Genomic DNA, 22,868 nt, shown 5'->3' on the forward strand with positions numbered 1-22,868 from the left:
CCATAGTATGTCCCACAAATAGCAATGAGGTGAATGACCAATTTTATCTGGGGATTGTTGACCAAGGCACCAGGAGAAACTCCATTCTCTGTATGAATAGTGCCACTCCATCTTTAACGTCCACCTGAATTGGTAGATGGGATCTCAGTTGAACGTCTCATTAGAAGGACAACACCTCCATCATGTAGCACATCCCTAGCACTGCATTGGAGTGCCAGAATGTTCAATTTCCCGATGTGGGGCTTGAACCCACAACTTTCTGTCTCAGAGACAAGTACTATCTACTGTGCCAGGCTGACACCAGTTGACAACGGCTGTGGTGGAACAGTGTTCAAATCTTGGGAAAGAGTTCAGAGTTGATGAACCTCAATTAAAGCAGAGTAAGGAAGGAGAACATGCAGCATTTGCCCCCTGATGGGAGGAAAGTCTAGAAAAAGTTGTTATACAGTGCAGCCCCTTTATAACCCAGTTCACGTGCAGTTGGCCAACTCGCTTCTCAAGTGCCATCCAGCTTCCCATGCAATAGCTGACTTCTGGTTCATTAGGACCTTAATGTCATTTCCTTTTTGCTGTGTATGTGTTGACAGCGACCCTAATGAATTGAAAGTTGGTCATTTTAGCTCCCCAATGCTAAAAGAAAATCCATGTCATCAGGTCACTGCGTGATGAGCTGGCTTTATGCAGGAAACAAGAAGTGACGTTGGAGAAAATAATAATCCTCGCAGTTGATATACCTCTTGATGTTGTCAGAATGTCTCAAAGCGCAATGCGGGAAATAGTCGGGACGCAGGCTCCGTCAACCCCGCTATTTCATCTCACCAGTATGCGGATTAGGATTTTATGGATCCCAAACACCGTATATTCCACATGTGTCTTCTTAAGACAGCACACATACAAGGAGCTCCCCCTGATGGTCAAGTGGGTGAAGGGAACACTGATTTAGCAGTTTCCTGGCAGGAGAGCAGTTGAGGAGTTACTAATCTCAGTGGCAATTGATACAAATTGGTATTAGTAATCTAAATGATTGGCGTTTGCACTTGAGCACTGCCGAAACACAAGCTCACATGTCAAATGAAAAATACTAACAGCTATGAGCAAGTACTGTCTATCTCTCATGTCAGCCTGGCTCAGTTGGCAGCAACCTCACCTCCAAGAGAGCTTGGCGAAAATTAATCGAGACTTCAAAAGTGCCAACGCAGACATGATGGGCCGAATGTCCTTCTTCTGTGCTGTAAATTTCTATGGTTCGATGGAGACTTTGAAGCTTATAGTCTGCGCTGACACTCAAATGTAGCGCTGGAGGGAATGCTGCCATCTGCCTGTCCAGGTGGACATTAAAGACACCATAGCACTATTCGAAAAGAGTTTCTCCCAGTGTCCTGGCCAACAACTCCTGGATTAGAAAATTAGGTCTCACAGCAGTTTGTGGCAAATTGCTGAATGCATAATGACTGCCACATTCACCTACAAATACAGTCACTAAACTTTACAGTAAAAACTCTGAAGCGATAAGGTGCTAAATCAAATGTAAGGATTATATTTGTTGTCTGTGAATGACTAAATTTGAGTTTACCGACCAGAGGTGGGTCAAGAGAGGCTGGGGATAAAAATACACAAACAAAAGCTTGCATTTCAATTTTCTCTTTGCTTCACTGAACAAGCCCTGAAAAGGCAGGAGATGCAATGCACATAAAGGTCATTAAAAAAATATTTTAGTTCACATAATTGAAACAGTATTTGGGTGGGGTTTCATTCAAGAAAAAAAAAGATCAAATTCCAGGGAGTGGAATTTAACATAAAAAGAGTAAATTCGGTATTTGATTTGGAACATCAACTTTACCTCTCGCATTGGGAAACCAGTCTGGCTGCAATGCCATTTGCAGAAATAAGCAGGCGAGACAGTTCCAATAGTGAACCAGCTTGCCTGCAATGTCGGTCCCGCCAATCCACTGAAAAGCATAACACTGAAACCCGGTCGCGTTTCCGGCTGCACGTGCACACCGAGGGGTGGGGGATCTTTTTTTTAATTAAAAAGTTAACTATTGCCTTTCACCAAGAAAGTGATAGCAGTCAAAATCAGCTAAATAAAAACCCCAACTGTAATGGTCCTTCACCACACTATGACATCTAGGTAACTGCAAGGTAAGATTGCTTACCAGATGCCTAGGATTACAGCGAGCTCCTCTGCACACAGGTCCGGCAACCTGTGCTCTTCAGGATAAGCCAGTTTAATTGTATTCAGCACAGCATCATCATTCAGCTCATGGATCTGTCAGTGAACAAGAGGTAAATTCAAAACAGCTTCAACACATTTGTAATAGCCTTCTGACAGCAGTCATGTTTGCGGTACTTACGAATAACTCAAACCAAATTTCTTGTTGCAATCTGCAACGCATTGATTTGATAAAACTTGCATTGCGAATGGACAGTCTACGCTAACCTTTTACGTCCATCAGCCAGTTGCAATTGAAGTTGCACCACCACTCTGCCAAGGACCTTGGGTACAACCTTTATTAGCACAAAGCTCAACAAAGCTGAGAACAAGATCTGTGAGCAGGGTGTGTGCACACGCACACAGATCCCTGTCAGTTTCTAAGGAAAACATAACACTGATAATTGACACAAGATCATAAACAGAGGTTCATGAAGAAAGATTTTCGGCCCATTTCAAACCCACTGCTCTCAGAATTGTGATCCTTCGTTGAGGTCCTTCGTTGGTTTCTCTCGTGTGAGATGGTAGAATGGGCAGGATTTCTGACCTGATCTGCGGTGACTTCTTTTGTTTTGTTCAGCAACGGAAACAGATATGGCTCCTCCCAGAACTGACTGTTTGGATACCTTCAGGTTAGGGGCACCCTATAAGCAGCTTTCAGCAAACTTTCCTTACCCTCATTTCCTTCTGTCCAAGCTTGTTTGGTTCCTTCAAGATTAAAGTAGTAATAACAATACTAATACTAGCACTCAGTCACTGCACTTTACAGTAAATTTTGTAAGCCCTTCAAGACATTTCCCAACATGAAATCTATATAAAATGTAAGGCGCTATATCAAATGTAAGGATTATTATTACTAATAGTAAACCCTTCACTTGAGCTTTTCATGGCTGAAGACTGTACCTGGTTGGGCATGTGAGACATCACTCGCTCTCACAACCTGGTATTTGACCTCCCCCTAATGTAGTGAAAGGGAAGTGGGGAGGAATGTGTCTCTTGTTCTGAGAGTGTGGCCTTATCTTCCCATGCCTTCACCTGCAGCTTAATTTCTTAAACAAGGAAGTAACCTGGACCTGCTGATGCTCTCTACTTAATAATAATACTTGTATTTGATATAGCGCCTTGTCATGTCTTCTAGACGTCTCAAAGAGCTTCACAAAATATACTATAAAGTGAATTGACTGTATGTTTTGTGGGCGAAACACAGCAGACAATTGCGCACCGCAATGTCCTACATATAGACCAATTTTGTTAACCAGAACACAGGGAGAAACTCCCTTCTCTATTCGAATAGTGCCTTAGGATCTTTAACATCCACCTGAACAAACAAAAAGGACTGTGGTTTAACGTCTCACCAGAAGGATAGAAAATTGCAACAGAACACCTCTTCCCAAGCACCATAGCCACAACGACACCAACTTCAAGAGTTGGTACATTTGTGGTAAATAAGCAATTCAAGGCCCTGAATGAATTTGTGAATCCAGTTTCTCCAGTGTGTTACCTGTGGTAAATATTCCAAGGGTGTGGGAGTCAGCATGAAATCCTCTTGAAGAGCAGCATCACCTTCCCTTTGGACATCCAGGATAAGCTGAGCCAAATAGTTTTCCTGGAAACGTGTCCGTTTCCCCAAAGCACCTGAAAGAAAAATTAGCCTGATTTGGGTGTTTTCCTGCACGAGTTGCCATGACTTGAAAGGTTGTGGGGGGAAATCAATGCTACTCACTGACCATTATAATTTAAGGTAAACTGTAAGAAATGCGAAAAATGTTTCACTGGACATTTTTCACAAACAATTCTGATACAGAACGCAGCCTCTAGCAAATTCCCACTTAGCTCCTGTTAACCCTGCAAAGCAAAGCTCTAATGGATAGGGCGGTCCTCACTGGACAAGCAGTGGGAAGCCTGCCAGTTATGTGGTTTTACGTGATTAAACGCTATCAGTACACCGCATTCACTCAGGGATGTCCAAGCCCTTTTTTGGCCAATCTGCTCTTACTCCTCTCCAGCAACAGGTAAGCAGGGCGAGTCCCTCTGGGGAAGAGTGCTTATTCCATATGCAGGGAAATTTCTTCACCTTACCACACCTTCGTTAACTCCCACCTAGACTTTTCAGATGATCACAAAGCCCACAGTCAATTTACAGTATATCCTGGGAAGTGCTTTGGGACGTCTGCCCGACGTGAAAGATGCTATGACAAATGTAAGGATTATTATTATAAATTTCCGTGTGTAAGCAACACACATATGCAGGATTCTCAGGCTAGTTGGGATAATCTTGAACATAGTGATGGGTTCTCACATGTGTCAGATACCCACTGACCAAAGAAAAACCCTCAAAGAATGTTTCACAAATTTAAAAAGGTTCATAATGTTTGTCAAGATTTTTTTTTCTGATTACCAGTGAATCAATCTGCAGAGAGCCAGTAGATCCTGGGGAGGACTGGGGGGATGGGCGGGTAGTTTGGTGTGGGTGAAGGAGCAGGGACAGCTTTGGATCAGCTGGAGCTTGTGGATGTAACTAGGCAGTTCAGCTAGGTCTGAAAAGTCTGGGTGAGCAGTAAGACACACACACACACGGAACCGGACACGTGCACGCACAGAAACCCATCACCGCGATCAGCCGGGTGTCTGACACACACACACAAGGAAACCTGTCACTGTGATCAGTCAGATGCCCGATACACACACGCGGAAACCCGCCACCATGATCAGCCGGGTGTCTGACACACACACAAACGTCATCATGATCAGCCGGGTGTCTGACACACACACAAACCTGTCATCATGATCAGCTGGGTATCTGACACACACACGCGGGCAAATCCGTCACCGTCATCAGCCGGGTGTCTGACACACACACACACACACGCGCGCAGAAACCCATCACCATGATCTAATGGGTAGGGTGATCCTAACTGGACAAGCAGCTGGAAATCTGGCCAGAGAGTGCTCTCAATGTGGCTTTAGCTTGTCAGATTCCAGCAATTACCTCAAAGCACACTCTGTGCTCTCCCCAAGCCTTGGCTCTCGCCAACCTATGCCCAACACACAAAATACACAGTTACTACACTTTACACTTGCTAGTCGATTGGCGGATCACTCTTCCGGAGGTAATAATCCCTTAAAAAAAAATTTGGTCACTCAATCTACGACTGTGTGTGGAACACTGCTGTGCGCAATTATCTGCCGTATTTCGCCCACAAAATACAGTTACTGCACTTTACAGTATATTCTGTGAAGCTCTTTGAGACATCTCAAATGCGTGATAAGATGCTATATCAAATGAAAGGATTGTTATTATTATTAGCAAACAGAACATATTCACAGATGTCCTGGGTGTGCAAATCCTAACACTGAATTGCCAAAACATCAGATTATTAATACCTTGTCACACATTCTAAAAGTCTTCATTAAATTCTAAAGGTTTAATGCAGGAAATGCCCTTCATATTCTCTGACAGCTACAAAAAGCAAAAGGCTGGAAGAGGTTTAAAAAAAAGACAACATCTTATATGAGTGACAGGAACATAGAAAAACAAGAATAAGGAAGGCCATTCAGCCTAATAAATCAGTTCCACCCATTTATTAGATGTTGGTAGACCTACTTCCCAAGTATTTATTTCTTTTAAACATGCCCACTGATTCTCCTCTACTTCTTGGGTCAGTGTATTCCACACCTCAATAACTCCTTTGTGTAAAGAAATGCTTCCTAGATTCAGTTTAATAGTCTTTGTTCGGATTTTAAACCTATGCACCCCGCCGCCCCCCCACCCATCCAGAATGAGTCCCTCAATGCAAGGCAAACCATCAAACAATGCAAGGCAATGCAATAATCTCAAAAATTTTTGGTCTATCAGAGTACTTTGGAGGAAATTCTCTGTAATTACAAGCTGCCTGCAGTTGTTCTGTAGTCATCAATTCTCACAAGGAATTGGAGTCCACACTCCAGGACTAAAAAACAAACTTTGTCTTTGTGGGTTTCCCGGCTGCTTAATCTGGAGACTTTTGAGCAATGGCAAAGATTTTCTGCACGTCAGACACCTGGCTGACGGAAAGAGGAAAAAACCCTACTCTGCTGGATTAAGTATGCGCCAGACTACTTTAATCCACTTTCACCAGAGCCAATATGACCTGGAATGAGCTGCAAAATGCATTTTATAAGTGCAACGCTCACCTCCTCAAAGATTACAGTGGTGCCACATCAGGCTTTGTGGCTCCAGCCACACAATGAAATGCTGAGTACTAACACTGATCAGCAGGAAGGTGAAAAGATTTTACCCTTGAGAAAAAAAATGAACAAGTCAGCGAACTGAAATTCAGGTTGCAATTTTCCACGATTTATAACTGCATTGCCAAGGGGACTACATTTACCTCTGACCAGAATTTCACAGTCCACATGTGCATGTGTCAAGCACTCTCGCCTTGAGTTCATGTCCCAAGTAGGGACATGAATTCATAGTCTAAATTGACGCTAATGCAGTGCTGGGGAATGCCGCACTGTTGGAGGTGACGTTCTTCGGATGAGAAGTTAAACCGAGATATTGTCTGCCTGTTCACATGGATGTTAAAGATCCCATGCCACTATTCAAAAAGAGTAGGGAATTTCTGCCAGTGCCTTGGTCAACAATCCCCCAAATAAAATTGGTCATTCACTCCATGGCTGTTTGTGGGACACTGGTAGGCGCAAATTTGCTTCCACATTCACCCACAAACACAGTCACTACACTTCACAGTAAATCCCTTGAGGTGCTTTGGGACATCCTCCCAACATGAAAAATGCTACACCAAATCCAAGGATTATTACTTATTATGACTATTCTTCTCTGGTTTTAAGGTTGTTCTGTTTTGAACTTGCGGTTTCCATAAGCCACCACAAGATGCTGCTGTTCTATGTTCTTTGATACTGTCCTGGTTAACCACTGGTCCTGCTTATCTCACCTTACTCTCCGAACGCAGCCAAGTAATCCCATTAATTGTTTATATCTGATGAGGGAGTATCAAAAGAAAAGGCCAGCAATAGACAAAGAAAGGGGTGAAAACAAAAGAGCAGACAAAATCATTGCATGAGATATCGGTTAAAAAACATTGGCTTGTAGTAGTAATCACAAATGTATTGGCATCGTAATCTGTAACTGCAGCTCTGTTTGAAAACTGAAAACATTGCATTCAGCAAGTCAGCTTTTATCCACGAGAGGGCTCTAAAATTCTCCCAGATACTCGAAGATTACTTTTACTATAAGCATGGGGATTGAACCTGCAAACATCTGGCCCAGACAAGAGCACTACCAGCTAAGCCAGGCTGATATAGAGGCGAGACTGCTACCAGCAGAGCCAGGCCATTTAGATCCTGTGCCAATTTAATAAATAAGTTTGAGTCTGACCTACCTGTCATGGTTGTGCGAAGTTTGGCCGTACTCTGCGCTGTACTGAAATGCTCCTTGGCCTTTACATACTCATAGTAATACAGAAAGCTGTAGCCACACTCCAGATGGAACTGGATTGCTAAACGCTGGCAATCCTCTGAGCTAAACAAGCTCTCGTTTCCCAACACTGAAAATTAATTAAATGAAAACGTTAAGGGTTTTCTGCTGCAGAAACATACACGAGTAAATGTGTACAGATACATAGGAAGGAGATGTTTCAATTACTCTTCAAGTCAGGTACAAACAGAGGAGTATTGGAGGACTGGTTGCAAAACACCAACAAGATTACATTGGAGTAGAATGTAGAAAACAGCTGCCATACAATTACTGTGCAAAGGACATCGCAAAAAGAAGCTACAATTGATAACGTTACTTGCAACTGAACAAACAGCATAATACAGTTTGCAAAGAAAAAGCTAGGAACCAGTACTTTAAAGGTTAATGCCCTTTAAGGAAACAACAACAAAAATACATTTGTAAAGCACCTTTCACATCGGGAGGACGTCCCAAGGCGCTGGACAAACAGAGTTTCGGACGCAAGCTGGGGGTTGGGATCGGGGAGGATGGAGGGCAGGGGGGGAAGGAGGGAAATCAAAAGTACGGTCGAAGAGGAGGTCTTGAGATGGGTCTTGAAAGAGGCAAGGGAGGGGGTGAGGCAGAGGGACTGCGGGATAGAGTTCCAGAGGGTGGGGCAGAGTGGCTGAAGGCCTTCCCGCCAATAGTGGGGCGAGCGAGGCGGGGAACATAATAATAATAATAATAATCCTTGCATTTGATATAGCGCTTTTCACGTCGGGAGGACGTCCCAAAGCGCTTCACAGAACACACTGTAAAGTGAATTGACTGTATATTTGTGGGCGAACGCGGCAGCCAATTGCGCACAGCAATGTCCCACAAACAGTCGTAGATTGAAAATGACCCAATTTTTTTTTTATTATTGTTTTTTGGTTTTTTTGGAGGGATTATTATTATCTTGTTGATACTCGTCAACAAGGTGATGTCTCACCACTGTAATCATAGACAGACTGCAGACATGGTCTGCAAGCCAGAGGCCCCTGAGCGGAGGGAGCGAAAAGGGTGGTAGGGGGTTAGGAGGTTGCAGAGGTAGAGGGGAGCAAGACCATGGAGGGCTCTAAAGGTGAGGACCAGGATCTGTGTGATGGGAAACCAGTGGAGTCTGGCAAGGATGGGGGTGATAGGTTCACGGAGCCTGGTGCGGGAGAGGACACGAGCTGCATTCAGGATGATCTGCAGCCTTTGGAGGGAGGGAGTTGAGGAGGCCGACAAGCAGCAAGTTTGCAGTCAAGCCTGGATGTAATGAAAGCGCGTATGAGGGTTTCGGCGGCCTGCGGTGTGAGACAGTGGCGGAGCCGGGCGATGTTGCGGAGGTGGGGGAAGGTAGTGCGAGTCATGGCACAGATGACAATGCATCTGGCCATTGCTGTACCTGACCTGGGGAGTGTTTTGATTGTGGATCTCCCCAGAAGAACACCGAAACTACTACAATCTTTCTCACAACTGCAGTTGATATTCTGTGCAACATTTAAAGCAATCATTCATTCAGATTCAGATTCTGATGTGAAATGGACACAAAGCATCAGCTATGTCATTCACAGCAATAACAACTTGGGACTCTAATGTAGGAAAACACCGCAAAATGCTCCCAGAGAGTCAGAGTTAGGAGCCCAGGCAGAGAGGGGGAATAATGAAAGAGTAGGCTAAAGGCATGATTTAAAAGCAGGGAGGGAGCAGTGAACTCAATGGTGAATGAATCTTCTCAATAAAATAAAACTCTTGTCCGTGTTCTGCAGTGCCAGCCAGCATTCTAACCTTTTGAATTTCATTTATGATTTTTTGGGATACAGCATCTTTCACTTCAGCAGGACATGTTGAAGCGCTTCACAGCATCAACTGTAAAGTATACTGAAGTAGGCAAATGCGGCAGGTAATTTACACACAGCCATATCCCACAAATACCATGAAGTAAACGAACATTTTTTTTACCTGAGGGATTGTTGGCCAGGACACAGGGAGAAATTTCTTTCACTTTCCAAATAGGATATTTTACGTCCACTGAACAGGCAAATTGGTTAACATCTCATCAAAAAGACAGAAAAATCTGTTTGGAATCAGCTGAGTAACACACTATTTGTACTGTAGCCATCACCTCCAATTCTATCCAAGGTGGTTTTGGAAGCAAGACTTAAAATTGGTTTGCTGCTCTTCAAAACTGGAATTATACTATGTGTGTCAGCATGGCTCTGAATGTCAGCCAAGCTCAGTCTCGCCTCTGAATCAGAAGTTTGAAGGTTATATGGAACCCATATATTCTAAGATGATGGTCAAGTGCAGTACCAGGGGTGTGCTGCATTGTTGGAGGTGCCATCCTTTGAATGAGGCATTAAACTAAGGTCCTGTCTGACTGGTGGATGTTAAAGATCCCAGGGCATTATTTGAAAAGAGAAGGGAGTTTTTCACAGTGTCCTGATCAACAAATAAAATTGGGCATTCAACTCATGCCTGTCTGTGGGATACTGCCTACCATGATCCCACAAACTAGACACAATCACACCATTAATCCGTTTAGATGCAGATGCCAAAAACATATTGTGATCACTGTAGTATCAGTAAGGAAAAGCCGTTTTGGATTATAGTAATCCTTGCATTGCACATGCATTTGGAATAGCACCTTATCTTCACAGGAAATACTGTAAAGAAGCATGCCTGTGTGTACTTTGTGGCCGAATGTGGCTGCCAATTTGTGCACAGCAATGTCGCTTACAAATAGGACTGTATTCTATAAGCAAATACACATGACGTCAGTAAACATACTGGCACAATTCAAAACCTGAAATATCTTCCTGTGGCACACACGCTTTTAATAAACAAAATTCAGCTTTTAGGCACCAATGTTGGGACTTCTTTGGTACAACTCCAAAAGGGAAAGGAATAAGTGGCTAAACTGATGATATTTATATTTAAGTGTTGTGTCTGAGGAAAATAAATTGTTTCCCCCAAATCCCTGACCTTTCTCCTGTGGACAGGAGTCAGGTAAGCCTTTCACATGGGTCTGTGAGGGAACAAGACAGCTAATCCCAAATATCAGTATGGATAAAGGGAGCATGAAACTTAAGAGACGGACATCAGAAGTGGTACGTTCGGGGATCAGTAAATGTCTTCTCTTTGACAAGAAAAAACAGAGCCTGTGACACCTATGCTTAAAAGGAGCCACTTCTACAGTCAAAATCCATCAACGCAATGTTCATTATTGTACTTTGGTGGGGTTACTTTTTTGAAGGTGAGTGCTTGGACGCGATTAATTAAATCCAAGGCACAAAATAATTTATGCAGTCCAGTAAGAGTGACGGAGATGCCGTTCTTATGAGACGTTAACCCCATCTGCCTGCTCAGGAGGACATTAAAAATCCCTTGGCACGATTCAATAAGAGAAGGATTTTCTCCCAGTGTCCCAAACAACAATTTCTCAGATAAAATTGGCCATTTTCTTTATTGTTGTTTTGTGGGACTTTGCTATGCGCAAATTAGCTGCCACATTCACTTACAAAATAGTGTAATTACATTTTACAGTAAATCTCGTGAAGTGCTTTGAGATATATCAACAATATGATAAAGAGCTACAACAGCAAGTTACATTTTTAATAGCTCCCTCACCAGGGAAGCATCTCAGAGAGCTGCTTTGAGCTGTGTTAGATTGTATTATTATTTACTGAGTGTTTTCCTATGGATGGTGTGGAGATCAGATGATGAGAACATCTAATTGTTGGCACATCTCAAATACCACAGACATGCTGAAGGGTGCCCTGGTTTAGGACACGTACCTGCGTCTTCACAACCTTTCACTATGCTGAAAAGCTGAGGGGACCGCTCTGCCAGGAGTTGCTGCTGAATGTTCACACACCGCAATGTCCACCAAGGCAACATCTGCAAAAGAACAGATCATTCTTAAAGGAACACGCTTCAGATCTACAAACAACACAAATTGACATTTATACAGTATAGCGCCTCTCACTTCGGGAGCATGTCCCGAAGCGCTTAACAATCCTGATTTGGAACCAATGTAGATCTCTGCTAAGGACAGATTGCACTTGGCTGTCGATGACCCCCACAGCTGAATAACTCCTGGTCCAGGCTCACGCCTGAGGAGAAGCCAGCCCACATTCCCAGATTTCAGTTCTTGTAATTTCACCACAAGAGAGGAAAAGGGAAGGAAACAACAAACAAAAAGAAAAGGCTCAATTTTTCAGAAGGTAACATGAGATTCGTTGAACGTCATTGGAATCAGTCTCCAAGGGGGAACGGCATCAACCGTACAAACTATAATAGACTTTAACCAGCGAGTGAGCAGAGCAAGCCAGACACAGTAATTGTATATTTTACTGACCGCTGCACACAAATTCATGTCAGCAGCAATTCCTTTGAGCAAATGGAGATTTCACACAAATGTGTAAACGCTGAAAGAGTAGACTCAAGGGAAAGGGAGAAAGTGTATGCCTATAAAGTTTGTGAAAATAAAAAATGTTTATTATTTTTTCTCCAGCCAGAAGAACTCTTTATACCAACGTACGTAAATGTCTTAGTATGAACAGCAGCCTTCTCAGTCCCAGTGGAACAACAAAAAAAATCAACACCAACTAAATACTTCAACTAAAGAGTATCAATCAGATTACCAACTCTCTTTGCCTCTCCCCCTCGCATCCCCACCTCACACACATGGTATTGGTGCCCATTCAAGCGTTGCTTCTAATGTCAAATGACACTTATGACATCAAATGACAATAACATGAAATGTTCACAGGTTCAAAGTAAAAAGCCTTGCAAGCAACTGGTTCCCCGATGGTTGGGAACAGCAAAGCGACCTTCATAAAGGCTCATTAACTTTAGAAAGCCCTCGGCTTGATAACAAAAAAACTCACAGGTCAGAATGTTTATAAGTGCTTGAATTCTAAGTAATTCCTGTCAAGATTAGGGACTGTTTTTGGAGACACTTTTTTTCCCACTGTACTAAATATATTATTATTATATATTATACTAGCTGTACCCGTTGCAGCTTTGCTTGCAACTAAAGGATACAACATGAAATGTAGATTGATTAATGCACAGACAGACACACAGACAGACATTTCATCTTTATATTCATCTGAGAGGACTCCTGTGGGAGGACTCAGTGGGAGGACCCGGGGCTTTAAAAATGTAGTTTTGTTGTTGATGCTGCATCTTAGCTTCCTCCGTGCTCTTTATTTTGTTCCCACTGCCATTTGGCTTTATTTTGTTCCCACTGCCATTCACGGCCTTGCTCCCTCCTACCTCTCCAACCTACTATCCCCCTACCTACCTGTCCGTACCCTCCGTTCCTCCGGCTCCGGTCTGCTCCACGTCCCCCGCCCCAACCGCCCTACCATCGGTGGTCGGGCCTTCAGCCTCTCAGCCCCGAGGCTCTGGAACTCCATCCCCCAGTGCCTTCGCCGCCTCCTCCCTTTCCTCCTTCAAGGCCGGTCTCAAAACCTTTCTCTTTGACCGAGCCTTCACCTCCCCTCTCGACTCTCTTCCCCCTCCTCGCTCCCTCCCTTCCCTCCCCTCACCCTGACCATTTCCCCCCTGCTCGGGTCATGACCCAACTGTGCAGCGCCTTGGGACGTCCTCCTGACGTGAAAGGCGCTTTATAAATGGAATCTTGTTGTTGTTGTTGTTGTGTGTGCTCTGACCCAGGATGCCACAGTGCCATGGTCAGTTGGCGCGGCTGCCAGGTGTAACTGTAGTGTGTGCATACATACGTACGTGCTCTGTGACGCACAATGCCACAGCACTACTTTGACTCAGCGGCCACCAGGTGTAACTGCAGCGAAAAGCCAAAACTGAAAATAACTCACGAATGATAGGAGATATCCAAAAACAAATATGCCTTTGTCACTCCCAGACGCAAGACCTTTCCAATGAGGTATAAATCATGTCTCTATGTCAATTGGTTATTGAGATCCTTCTTAAAGCACAGACAGACATTGTTGTTTTATTAGTATAATAATAGATAGAAGATAAACATTTTTTTTATTTTTTTTAAAAATTGACATCTTGATTTTCAATCAGATACTGAACCTTTTATGCCCTGATGGTTACAACCAAGCAGCCTTAGCATCCCTATTATTATTAGGATATCCCAAGTGGAGTTCACTTTCCTCAATCAGTGTTCAAGTGGGACGTTCAGGTAACCAATTCTGTGTAGCGAAGGGCAAAGATTGCCAGTTCTCAAGAGTCAGTAGCTCATTGCCAGTGGCTGGACCGTCATTGGACGAGCACCACCACACTTTGGGTCATCCACAGTGCAAAAGATCAGAGAGGACTTAATTGGGGTTCAAAAATTATAAAGGGGATTGATAAGGTTAGCATAGTTAGGCTGCTGTTATCGTTCCCACTTGTTGAGAATCTGCAACTGGGGCGAATGGTGTAAGATAGTGACTGGGGGATGTAATTAAGAGGAACTACTCCACACAGAGGGTATTGAGAATGTGGACCTCAATGCCTAAGCAATGGCTGCATCAGATCGTATAGATGCATTTAAGAGGAAGCTAGATATACACATGAACACATGTGCCTCATTACGTTGCCAATACCACTCAAAGCACTTAATAGGATTTATTGTGTAGTGGAGTGACTGTGTATTTGTAGGCAAACACAGCAACCAATTTGCACACTGCAATGTCCACAAACAGCCATTTTCTCTATTTTTTTTACCTGAGAGATTATTGGCCAGAACACTAGGAAAATTCGCTTCTCTTTTCAAGAGAAGGGATCTTTAAGGTCCACCTAAACAGGCAGATAAGACCTTGGTTTAATGTTTCATTTGAGGGACAACACCTCTGACAATGCAACATTCCCCAAGCAGTCCATTAGAGTGTTAGGCCTGACAATGAGATCAAAGTCCCAACGTGGGGTTTGAACCCCACAACCTTTTGACTCAGAGTCAAGAGTGCTACCAACTGAGCCAAACTGACTACATAAACTGCGGTTTCTCCACTTCCCCCCATTTCAGGACTGGTCCCGATACAAGTGGAGCCAAAGATGTTTCCAGCCAATATTCAAACATAACTGAGAGTGTAAGAATGTTTTTTTTTTAAATCAGCCCTTTCTGCAATTATTCTTATATTCCAAAAAAAAAGGCCTTTTTGTTCCTCCTCTGGCCACCTGCCAGTCTCGCCAAGTGGAATATTACATTGCTAAAGCATAAGAGTTAATGGCTTTTATTTATGAAAATATATTAAATCTAATACATTATATAGATCTAATTCCACATTCCGGGTTTTATGCCAACTCTCCCATTCCTGATGGAAGTTTTGGAGCAAAGAATGCGGCTCCAGACTTCCATCGGTCTGAAAAATCTGAAAAACAGGAATAGTATTGAAATGGAAAATTCAATTCAATTTAAAAAATAAGCACATCTCTGGCAGAGCTAACCAATGCTGTGTTTTGGTGGCAGCGGTTTCTGTAAACGTAGCTACAAAGTCAGCCAACGTGTGCAGTCCCATCAGCTGAAACAAGCGTGCCCCCTGATGGTCAACACAGGCTGAGCAACACAAGTTATAGTAAAGGAGAACATCGCCCATTTAGAGCCAAATGAAACCGTCAAAGACAGCAGTAAACATTGCTTGGGCATCTACAGACACTCAGGAGCGAGCGTATACATGATACTAATCTACTCTACTGGTGTCCTGGCCAACAATTCCTCAAATAAATTGGTCACTTCAATTCACGACTGTTTGTGGGGCACTGCTGTACGCAATTGGCTGCCGCGTTTTGCCCACTATTATACAGTCAATTCACTTTACAATATATTCTGTGACTCGCTTTGAGACATCTAGAAGACATGACAAGCACTATATCAAATGCAAGGATTATTTATTATTATTATTGCTGTTTGTGGGACACTGCAGTGCGTAATATGCTGCTGCATTCACCCACAAAGTAGTCACTGCACTTTACAGTATAACCTGTGAAGCCTTTTGAGACGTCTCCAAATGTAAGGAGTACTATCAATATTAATAATAGTCTAACCAAGGGGTTTGGATTAATTTCCTTGTGATCAGTTCCCAATAGGCAACTTGCTTTAAGCAAGTTACATAATACAATACAAAATTACATTTGTAAAGCGCCTTACACATCAGGAGGATGTCCCAGGACCCGAGCGGGGAAAGTGGGGGGCGTGGTTGGGATCAGGGAGGGTGGAGGGCAGAGAGGGTAGGAGGGTGGCCGGAGGCACGGTCGAAGAGGAGGGTCTTGAGGCATGCCTTGAAGGAGGCAAGGTTTACACAATCTATTACGGCAGCATAACACAGCACAGCGGTACGATGATCCTGCCTTGTTCCCCACCACCATCACCAAATTCCATCACAGCTATTCCATCAAAGAGGGATGTTGAATGTTCAAGTGAGTTCCCAGCAAAAATGGGGGGGTGTGGGAGAAACTGGATGGAATCTCAACTCAGGGCAGCTTCAAAGTGGGCCAGGCCGCCCACCTCACAAGCATAGATGGCAACCCAAGATAGGAGCAAAGAAGATTGTGGATCAATCACTTTCCAAGCTGCTGCAATATCCTTCTGGAAATTAGTTTCTGCTCAGTTCCCAGTGAATGTGAGTCCACATACAGTAGGGGTCTCCAAATGATCAATCCCACTAGATGTCCTCTCATGTACGCTCAATAAAGACAAGAGGAAGGAGCGATATTTACCGCAGTTTAAACAATAAAGTTTATATTTTTATTTTGAGATGCAGGAAATACTTTGTGCATCTGGGTTTGTTTTCTGATCATCCACGAGAGGGCCAGCTAGTGGCAATCGCCTATTTACAGACCCCTAACATACAGAATACTGGGGATAACTGGTATAATCTCTGATAAAGACAAAATGCAAAACCTGCATGGTATTTTCATAATACCACTTCATGGCTTGAAGTTTAATGGATCGGACTGTGCCACAATCTTAAGTGTTCATACCAAAGCCAATTTGACGGAGACTAAACCGGGAGGTGTTCCCATTCATCCCATCTGCTTAGGCTGCATTCAATCTCTCAAATCCTCACTCAAAAGGTCAAAACTTTAAACATTTTCCAACCAGTGAAATTAATCATAATCAAAAATACATTTTATAGAGAACCAAGAGACTGCAACACAGAAGGAAGCCCTTTAGTCCATCCTGCTATCTCTCTCAATGGAGACATGTTTTCCAATACAAGGTATAAAAATATCCATAGAATGATCACATTGGAAAAATAACTGCTCACATTGAAAAACCTTGCACTTCCACACAAATTGATATCCCAAGAAATGGGTCAAATATTTCAGTCATTGCTGCAAATCAGAGGCAATGACGTGAGCTCACAGCATTTTTGTGAAAAAGAATACAACAGACAGATGTTTGCCTACCTGGAAACAGTCCAGTTTACTCCTGCAGCTCACTAGGACAATCCTGGCTAACATCAGCAGGATGGGATTGGAGACAAGGGTGTAAATCGCTTCCCCATCTAAAGCAAGATTGTTCAACAGGGCGGCTCGCAATCTTTGTGGCTGAAACAAAGAGAATAGAAACATATTCATCATTTAATAGATTTGGAGCAAATTTCAATGTACTGGAAAATAGCAAGCAATGCTCCCCACCTTTAAAAAAGAGGCTGGGAATGGTTGAAAAGATGATGAGCAATAATATGAGCAACCATAATTCAGAAAAAAGGAGCTTCTCCCGGTGTCCTGGTCATTGGCCACTGCTACACAAAATAGGCTGCTGCATAAGGTTCAGGTGCCTGGGATTTCTATCCTATTCAACTGGATTGGTAAGTATTAAACAGCATCTGCCACTTTTCTACCACATGCTCAGCTTCTCCAGATTCCTCTGAATTTGTGACCATCGATTATCATCATTTGCCACTCATCCCAATTTAATCTAATCTGCAAACTGGCGGTACCTGGTGTAGAGCTGGGTTTGACCTGGTTTGGTCACTTGCTCAATGGCTGGTTGTGGGACACTGCTGTGTGCATATTGGCTGCCACGTTTGCCCACAAAATACAGTCACATTACTTTACATTACATACTAGGAAGCAGTTTGAGACGCTTTAACAACGTAATAATAATCTATGTCAAATGCATGGATTATCGTTACATATATAATAAAGTCGGTTGTTGTTGGGCTGCCATTACCAGGAAAACTTTAATTTATAATTGTTCATATTTGTAAAGATTTAGAGATCGATATCTGTAACAGGTGCAGATAATACCTACTTGGAACAAGTATCAAATAATGACAACTAATGCAGACAAATTAAGAGGAATCTGAAGAAGCTTGGCACGTGAATAGAAAGGTGGCCGATGCTATCCATGTTTAATATAAAGAAATGTAGTTCAGCAAACAAAGCAAGAAAAGGACCTTAGGCTTTGGATGGTTAATAAAATGATCAATCCAGTGTTTCTGGTATGTAAGAAAGAAAACAAAGTGTTGGGATACATAGCTAAGGGAGTAACATAAAGCAGAAAGTGGTAATTCATAAAATTGTACCTTGCTTTGCTGGGATCACATCTAGAGGATTTGCATACGGTTTTGGTCTCCCTATTCTTTTTTTAAAAAATGTTTTCTTCCTCCCTGAAATGATTACCTGCACTATAATCGAGGGAAAGCCACAAGCCCACCAAACACATTTTATTCATTTAATTCCAGCCTTTGAAGGAAACCTAATCCTGCAAGGCTTTTTTTTAAAAAAGTACTAAATTCCATTTATTATTAAAGTATAAATGTTTGGAACTTTACCAAAATGCAATTGCGGTGTAGTCTGAACAACGTACAGTGCAGTCTAATAAGTTATAATACTTAGAATAACGTTCATAATTCTTGCATTTGATATTGTGCCTTTCACATTGGGAGAGCAACTCAAATGCTTCACAGGATTTTAGAGGAAATCATAGTGACTGTGTATTTTGTAGGCGATTGCAGCACCCAATTTGCCCACAGCAATGGTTCCACACGCAGACATGAAGTGAACGACAAATTTTCTGAGGGACTGTTGGCCAGGACACCAATTGAGCCAATTTGACACCTGGGTCAATAGGTACTCTCTTTGTTGGGAAATGGAACACTTTGCCACTTGCTCACCCAGTATCACACCAAGCCGTTCCTTCTTCTCCGCATTTCAGCAAGAAAGATTTTTTTTTAACATGACAGAAAAAAAGCAACCCAATTATGCAGTGGATTGTTGTCCATGTATCTCCTATTCTTACTTCTTATACTTATCAAGGGAAGCAGGTTTGTGTGACTAAGCCTTAGGATCAGCAGCAAAACATCAAGCTTAATATTTTTAGGAACTCCGTTAATACTAAAGGACAGTAAATTTTTTCCTTCTCTCCAAAAATAAAAGGAGTGAGACATGAGCCAGACATCGTTACGAGAGAATGCTTAACAGATGCTTAAGCTGTGACTTTATCAATGCTCATCTAAACACACAATAAAGAACAATCAACATGAAATCTGCAGCAATAAATCATGCCTCAATAATCATTTTAAACTATGTGAAGTTATTAAACTATTGGATGAGGGGAATCTTGCGGTTATAATTCATTTTAGTTCTCAGAAGGCATCTGTTTCGTGCGCAAGCGTCTTAAAGGTTAAACCTTATGGAATTAATGCCAAACTAGCTAGTTAAAAATTGGCTGAGCAATAGGAAGCAGAAGGTGAAGATAAATGGAAAAACCTGGAGTTCCATAGGGATCTGTTCACATTATTCAGAAATGACTTGGAGACCATTTCTCACAATATAAAATGCGCTGATGAAGCCAGCCACAAGGGCAGGTGAATAATAGGAGGATAAATGGTCTCCAAGATCCAGACTAATTAAGTAAACAGGCCAAGGAAGGGCAGATGGATGTTTATGCAGATAAATGCAAGGTAATGCAACTTTAAATGAGGAACAATAAATATAAGTGCAAAATAAAGAGGTATCCATTAGCGGAGGTGAAGGAGAAGGATTTGGGTGTAATTACTGAAGATTAATTGAAAGTTTCTAGTCAATGTGAAGCTATTGTCAACAAAACAAATCAAACATTAGATTACATCTCAACGTGCTGGACTGTAAATTAAAGTTATATAGAACATAGGCCCATATTTGGAATATTGTGTGCAGTTTTGCGTGCTTAACATCAGAAGGACATCAAAGCACTTGGGAAGCTTCAGAGAAGAGGGATAATGATTCTCTGTGTCTTAGAGCCCTAAATTAGGAGCTTGTACAGCTTAACATTTACTCATAAAACAAAATAGGGTAGTTTAAAAGGGGAAATGCCCCAAGTCATTAAAATGAAATACAAAAAAGGACGTAAGAAAACAATTTGTCTTAAGATCATGAGAGCAGAACAAGTGGGCTAAGGTTTCAAATTAACAAGCTTTAAGCAACGAGGAATTAGAGGAAAACGTTTTTCCCCACAAACATTAGCACATAATAATAATCCTTCCATTTGATATAGAACCTTATCAAGTCTTCTCGACGTCTGAAAGCGCTTCACAGAATATACTGTAAAGTGAACCTACTGTACATTTTGTGGGTGAAATGCTGTAGCCAATTGCACACAACAGTATCCCACAAAAAGTCGTGGATTAAGTGACCAAATATTTTTTTTTTAAAAAAGGGGATTATTACCTCCGGACAAGCGATCCATCAATCGAATAACAACCAGGTTCCTACTTACTGCTAAATAAATAGAGGTGTGTGGGGTAAGGAAACATTCCAATATTTCACCCTGTGCAGGAATTGAACCCAGGTCCTCGGTTTGCGAGGCGAGTGCTTAACCATTAAGATACAGGACTCCACGATATATGTGGAAGCCTCTGAACAAAAACCTTTCAGTATCTAATTGGCCACAATATTGGAAGGATTATAGGAATTTGGTGCAGACTTAACCCAATAAACACCCCAGAAGACACCACTGTCTTTGCTGCTGGGGCAGTGGAATGAGGAAGTCTCATTACAAGGCTTGAATAGGAGATGCGGGAATGATGAACACGCTGGAGCTTTTGCTGCTCCAAACAGAGCCTGAAAGGTTCAGAGCAGAAATCTGCCTTCAGGAAATACCATAATTTATAATGTGCACTTGTTTATAAATTAAATATGCTACATACTTTAGTATGAGGTAAAAGAACACACAGCACAAAAATCCTGAAAAATGTGAAGCCACAAACGCTAAATTCAACAGATGATGAAGTGTTTGGGTATACAGACTCCCAATTTAGTGCCATTTCCTACAGTAAAAATGTTCATAGAGTACGAGAAGCATGCTTTAAATTACACTATTTCAATTTATCTTACATAGGGTCTGGTATTTTATCCAGTATTTCCACTTTAAAAGACATACAAAGTCTGTGGAATTGCACATCAATATTCAGATGCCAACAAGAAAGCAAACCCACAGTATCCAATGGCAACAGGTTTGTCTGCACCTGAGTTTTAGTGAATGCTCTAAATCTTGGGGTGCTAACATTTTTGAAACATAAACTTTAAATGTAAAAGGTGAAAAATATATAGTGTCAACAGTGTATGTTTGAGACAGAGGGAGATGATCGGTGAGGTCTGTAAGAATACCAGCCAGACACAGAGCAAAAGAAAGTAAATGACTGAAGACCAACACACACGTGTAGTTACTTGCAAACAGCAAATTCTCCCAACCCAGAAGTGAACTGACCCCATGCAAGTCACTTGGTCACTGGACGTACATTTCCACTGAAATTGTGAGCAGAGATTGGCCTCTCAGTTCAGTCACTAACTGCTGTGAAATGGCACATTTTTACATCTCTCAGACATGAGGGTCTGACCTGCACATGAGCCAAGAACCTGCACGGGAGCAATGTGCGCATGAGTGTGGTGCATGCCAGGTTTCATGGTAAGAACCCAAGAAACGTATAGTAGGATTGCACATTACATCTTCTTACCTCGGCAAAATTTCCAATTGAAGGTAAAATATCCTCCGGTTGCATGTGAACAGGAGGGCCAGTCCAGTTACTCTGAACAAACAGCTGCAAACTGCCCACACCCAGCAGAAACACCAGTACTTGTCTGCAATATGAGAGAGAGAAGTCAGCTAAGCAGAAGGATGATAATTTTGTGCTTCACCAACACAAAAACAATTGTGAACAAATACCTAGCCTCCAGGTAGCTCTCACCACTGCCCCACTGAGACCAGACAGAAACTCAGCGACAGGCCAGGGATGGAACATGAGTAAGACATCAGTCAGTGCATTTACTAAGCATTCACTGTAATGTGGGATTAAAGCAGCATAAGTAAGCACAGGTGAAATAAGCAACAGCCTGCATTTATATGCATTCATTTATCATGGAGCATGATATTTTGGGGGCATTTTACAAAGATGGTGTTGCACGCCAGACAGGTTTGGTCGAAAAGTAGGTTTTAAGGCAACGAGAAACAGGGCAAGATGGAGGGGTCCTTCAAACTCTACGCCCATCTTTGGCTGAGCCTGCAGGTTCAACCACAAATAGTAGGGAGAATCAGGTGGGAGCGTGAAAGGCTCAGAGCCTGGTGAGGATACAGGCTGCGCGCTGCAGAGTACTGCATGGTTTTGGGAGGAGCTGGAAGAGATAATGAAGGATTAGCGGCAGCCCGGTAGGTAGTGGCCGAGATAGACAATGTTGCTGAGGTAATGAAAAGCAGAGCGAGCGAGAGCCTTGATGTACAGTTTGAAGGCCAGTGAGCATTGAACAGGATACCAAGATTCTGAACCACATCCGTAAGGTGCAGGGAGCACCCTTCGCAGGTCATTGCGGTCAGTGCCTGAGGTGGGCCGTTCAGCGGGCTCCGGCCTACTCCGTGTCTCCCGCCCAACCCGCCCTACCATCGGTGGTTGGGCTTTCAGCCTCTCTGCCCCCATACTCTGAAACTCAATCCCACAGTCCCTTCGCCTCAGTCCCTCCTGTGCCTCCTTCAAGGCCGGTCGCACGACCCTCCTCTTCGATCGTGCCTTTGGTCGCCCTCCCACCTCTTCGCCTTCCCCCACCCCTACCCCATCCCTCCCCCATGCTCGAGTCCCAACACCTGATTGTCCAGCGCCTTGGGACGTCCTCCCGACATGAAAGGCCCTCTATAAATGTAATTGTGTTGTTGTTGTGAGAAGGTGATGATGGGAGCCAACAACAACAAATTACATTTATATAGCACTTCCGTGTTGAAAGGACGTCCCAAAACAG

At 42.8% G+C, this 22,868-nt stretch overlaps 1 protein-coding gene across 1 annotated transcript in view; it reads right to left on the minus strand.

The window, feature by feature from the left end:
- The window catches only part of ttc27 (tetratricopeptide repeat domain 27), a 115,497-nt gene that overhangs the window by 90,406 nt on the left and 2,223 nt on the right, over positions 1-22,868 (minus strand). Inside the window, 6 exon segments of the mRNA XM_042333120.1 lie at positions 2,157-2,269; positions 3,714-3,847; positions 7,597-7,761; positions 11,474-11,576; positions 17,064-17,204; positions 21,599-21,747. Coding sequence (XP_042189054.1) covers positions 2,157-2,269; positions 3,714-3,847; positions 7,597-7,761; positions 11,474-11,576; positions 17,064-17,204; positions 21,599-21,747 — 805 coding nt within the window.

The sequence above is a fragment of the Callorhinchus milii genome, unplaced genomic scaffold (genome assembly GCF_018977255.1).
Source record: "Callorhinchus milii isolate IMCB2004 unplaced genomic scaffold, IMCB_Cmil_1.0 Scaffold3, whole genome shotgun sequence".
In the NCBI taxonomy this organism is placed as follows: Eukaryota; Metazoa; Chordata; class Chondrichthyes; order Chimaeriformes; family Callorhinchidae; genus Callorhinchus; species Callorhinchus milii.